Consider the following 3935-nt stretch of genomic DNA (forward strand, 5'->3'; position numbering starts at 1 on the left):
GATCAGGTAAAGCTCATGGATAACAATACTACAATAGCTGTATCTGTTCGATACCTTGGTGACTCCATGGAGCATGAAACTCCAATTTTAAGCAGCAAAAGGCAACACATGTCATTTTTCACATAACTTATATCTTCCTTATTGGTTTATAACCTCCTACAAATCCTAAATAAAAAGAAATGCATCAAGATTAATGCCTTTCACTGAAATGATTATTATTTAGGAAACTCAAACAACAAATCAATCAAATTTACGAAAATCTTGCAAGATTTTACATGCAAATCCTAAAAAATTCAGAGTATAAGAATTGATTAGAATACGATAATACTTTAAAAATATATATACCAGCTTAATCCGGAAGTCCTCTTTTTCTCTGTGTTATCTGTTATGTCATCTTGTTATCTTGTTGAACAGGTCGCCTCCGAATAGGTCACCGTTTTGTTTGTAAACCATCGTCATCTTCTAAATACTCCTCTCAATCAGATCTTGGTTTTATTAATCTTTTGTCTTGCTCATAGATCAGCTGGGATTTCCAGGAGATGGAAACGACTAAAACATTACCCCCAAATCTGTAGGTATCGATCCCAATACGAACTACTCCATAATTACGTATGTAACAACTTAAATTTTAAAATATTTAAGTTTATAAACACTAATTTATTTCCATTACCTGATTTTCTAATGAAGAAATATGAACAATAGATGGAAGGATGTGTTGAACAATAGATGAAGAAATATTAACACTTCTAATTTCACAACCATTGTCCCGAGTTGCAATCCACTCCAGCAAAAAGTTTTTAACCTAATTTGTTTGAACCAGAATCCCATGATTTATCTGATTCTGATCTTTAATCGACGGATGCGAAGATTGAGTGTTCCATGAAAAATAAAGAACAAATAACGGTATAAAATCTGGCGGATAATTGATTTTGCCTTTGACTTACTGGTATGTGAACTCTATATAGACATTTGGAGGTATCTTCTTTGTGCAAGAAATTGGGTACTCTTTTTGCTAACGCATGCATGTGAATGTGTCTTGGACTAAACCTCATAAAAAATATATACTAAAGGGATCATTTTTTTAGTTTTATCTTAATTTTTTACTCTTAAATTAGAACCAAAAGTGCAGAAACATGTATACCGAAGGACCAACAATGTAATTTACTCATAGACATTCTGACCCCCGATTAAAAAACCGAAGAACACAATTTACAACTGGAATCCAATTAGGAGGAATATAAAATAAAACATGAACCCTGGTTGACGAACCGCCTTGTAGCTGCGGCTTGTTTCTCGATTTTTGTTATCAGGTAAATCCTCCGATTTGTTTTGCATCTTGTTGTGTGCTGTTTGGTGCGTGTCAATCCTCGTTATGAACAATCGGAGGCATAAATTACAGTGACAAAACTTGAAATTACAAGATTTGATTTTTCTTATAAGAATGGAATTATTGGTAAACTACAACGGCTAAACTTGAAATTACAAGATCGTTTAAAAAAAAAAAAGAATGGAATCTTGGTATCAATCAATGCATTGCGTGTCTTGTATCCATACAAAGAAAATTTTTGAAACTTTAGTGGTTTTGGAAAGCCTTTGGCACACTACAGCGACTAAACTTGAAATTCCAAGATTGGGCTTTTTCTTATAAGAATGGAATTCTTGGTATGAATCAATGTATTGTGTGTCATGGTGTTGTCTGTATCGACACTTAATATTTTGGAGAGTATGGTGTTGTTTCAAAAGCATATGGCTGAGAATGATTTTTACAAAACACGATTGGAAGCTGTGTTTGCTAGCAGAGTGCTATTTGTTGCATATATACCAAACTGGAATCTGTCTGTCAGTCCTTTGGCTGTATATATGGACTGATGAGTAATTTTTGGTTTGATTTTGATGATTTTGTGTTATGTGTTTGAAGGGATGAGACGAGAAGTAGAAGATGTTGTGGAGTTGATGCATTGTATACAAGCACGGTTAGCGGTAAAAGAAGCGGCCCGCACCAGCGTGTTGTCCAAGTCATGGCTACATGCTTGGTCTACCATCCCTACCCTCAGGTTCTATGTTGGAAGAGGAAAGAGCATGAAGTTGGTGGATGTGGACCACACTCTGATAAGGTATCTCCGTGACAACATACCAATCGAAAGCTTTGAGCTTAAGATGGACATGCGGAACCAGGAGTCAGCTTCTCATGCTGAAAAATGGATAGGATTCGTGGCAACCAAAACTAGTCTCAAGGAGTTTTCCCTCTCAGTTTACCTAAAAGGTGCCTCCTCTTTTACGTTGCCAGATGAGTTACTCTTGGGTGAGAATCTAACTAAGATAAGAGTTGGAGCTTCATGGGGGACCGATATTTCTGTTAGGATGACGACTAGCCATCATCCTGTGATCAAGTGTGTGTCCCTACGAGAACTGCACTTGGCTGGTGTGCACATAAGTGAAGAGGCACTCAATGACATACTGTCGTCCTGTAGCTCGCTTGAGAAGATAAGGCTTTCAAATATAGATTTTGATTCCTGCGAGGGGTTCAAGACCATCAAGGTTATAAACCTTCTTCGTCTTTATGAATTAAGCATAACTTTGGATGCTGCTTTGGAAATCAGTAATGTCCCAAATCTTGCCGTGTTTAGCTACGATCTACTTCGTTCAGGACAACTTCGATTCAGTGCAAACGTCCATTCATTGTCGTTAAGCAACGTGACACAGTTAATGTTAGGTGGTGTGGTTCGGGACAACGTGTGTCTGGACATGATCAAGTCAAGATTTCCTTTTCTCGAGAGTTTGACCCTTGATATGAAGTCTTGGATGTTGGGAAGCTTCCATTTCACATGCGCTTCAATCAAGATATTGTCCTTGACGTCACACAAAAAGCTTTTCGACGTACAAGTTTGTGCTCCAAAATTACTTTTTTTCTCATTCTCTGGCGACAGCATATTGCCTAATCTCCTGTTTCCAGTCTCGTCTCTCAGGCAAATCAAACTCTCACTCTCACTCGACCTTCCTCTTGATGCTTCGTTTTTTCTTAAGCTGAGGGAAGCACTCATGTTATCACGCAAATGCGACCTTTGTATAAGTATAACCAACAACTCTGATAGTAGTATGCCATTGGACATCGACATCGATGAACTAAGAAGAAGGCTCTTGTTTCCTCCTGCTATGAATGTGCAAGAACTCGAGTTTGAAACAGATGAAGATGAATGCCTGTGGGAACGATCCCCATTTTTTGATTCATTCTTTGAGATTTGCCATCCCAAGCATATATATGCACGCCCAGACAGGCACTACAGACACAACAATCACTTTTGCAGGCTCATGCTCAGGGAGGTCTTGGAGAAGAAAAAGACCACTGCTATTTGGCCTCATCGCCTGCAACATGTTCTAATAAGACCACTTCCTCATAAAAAATGGAGAACCCTAACAAATTCCCAGAGAACCTTTCTACAAGCCTCGACTCCTGTTGACTTCAAACTAAAGTGGCGTTAATCATCATCTCTTGGTTCGGTTATTTGTTTTACTATTTCTTGTCTTTATTTATTCTCTTTGTTTAACACATACTTATGATGTTATACTTATTTTCATAAGGATACAACAACCAACCTTTTTATTTTTAGCTAAACATTTTACACCCTATTCATACGACAACCTTCATGCGTGATCCTTGCTAAAATCTGTACTCAAAACATATTTAAACACATATAGTTTTTATTTATTTATTTTATATAACATCATCTTAACTGATAATATATTTACTATAACTTCCAACTAAAACTCACAACCATTCAGGATTTGAATTTAACTCTACCTTGTTTAATGCATTCGTGGTCTTTCTAGTGAATGTTTGCAGGGTGGAGAGAATGGTCTTCCATCCACGAGCTTCTCTCTCCATCATCCTATAACCATCGAAAGGCCTTGAGCTCTCTCTCTTTAAATGATGATGA

General features: G+C 37.3%; 1 protein-coding gene across 1 annotated transcript; it reads left to right on the forward strand.

Moving 5' to 3' along the window:
• Positions 1 to 1174: 1174 nt before the first annotated feature.
• Positions 1175 to 3631, forward strand: LOC145097006 (F-box/LRR-repeat protein At2g42720-like). Its single transcript, XM_079034461.1, has 2 exons — positions 1175 to 1310; positions 1919 to 3631. Exon 2 carries the CDS (start codon positions 1921 to 1923, stop codon positions 3478 to 3480), a length of 1560 nt encoding a protein of 519 aa, XP_078890587.1. The 5' UTR covers positions 1175 to 1310; positions 1919 to 1920; the 3' UTR covers positions 3481 to 3631.
• Positions 3632 to 3935: the final 304 nt, after the last annotated feature.

Source organism: Lactuca serriola, chromosome 4 (genome assembly GCF_051521515.1).
Source record: "Lactuca serriola cultivar US96UC23 chromosome 4, Lser_US96UC23_V15, whole genome shotgun sequence".
Classification (NCBI taxonomy): Eukaryota; Viridiplantae; Streptophyta; class Magnoliopsida; order Asterales; family Asteraceae; genus Lactuca; species Lactuca serriola.

Excerpts from the sequence above, each read along its gene's own strand:
- LOC145097006 (XM_079034461.1), top strand. The coding sequence starts at position 1,921 with ATGAGACGAGAAGTAGAAGATGTTGTGGAGTTGATGCATTGTATACAA.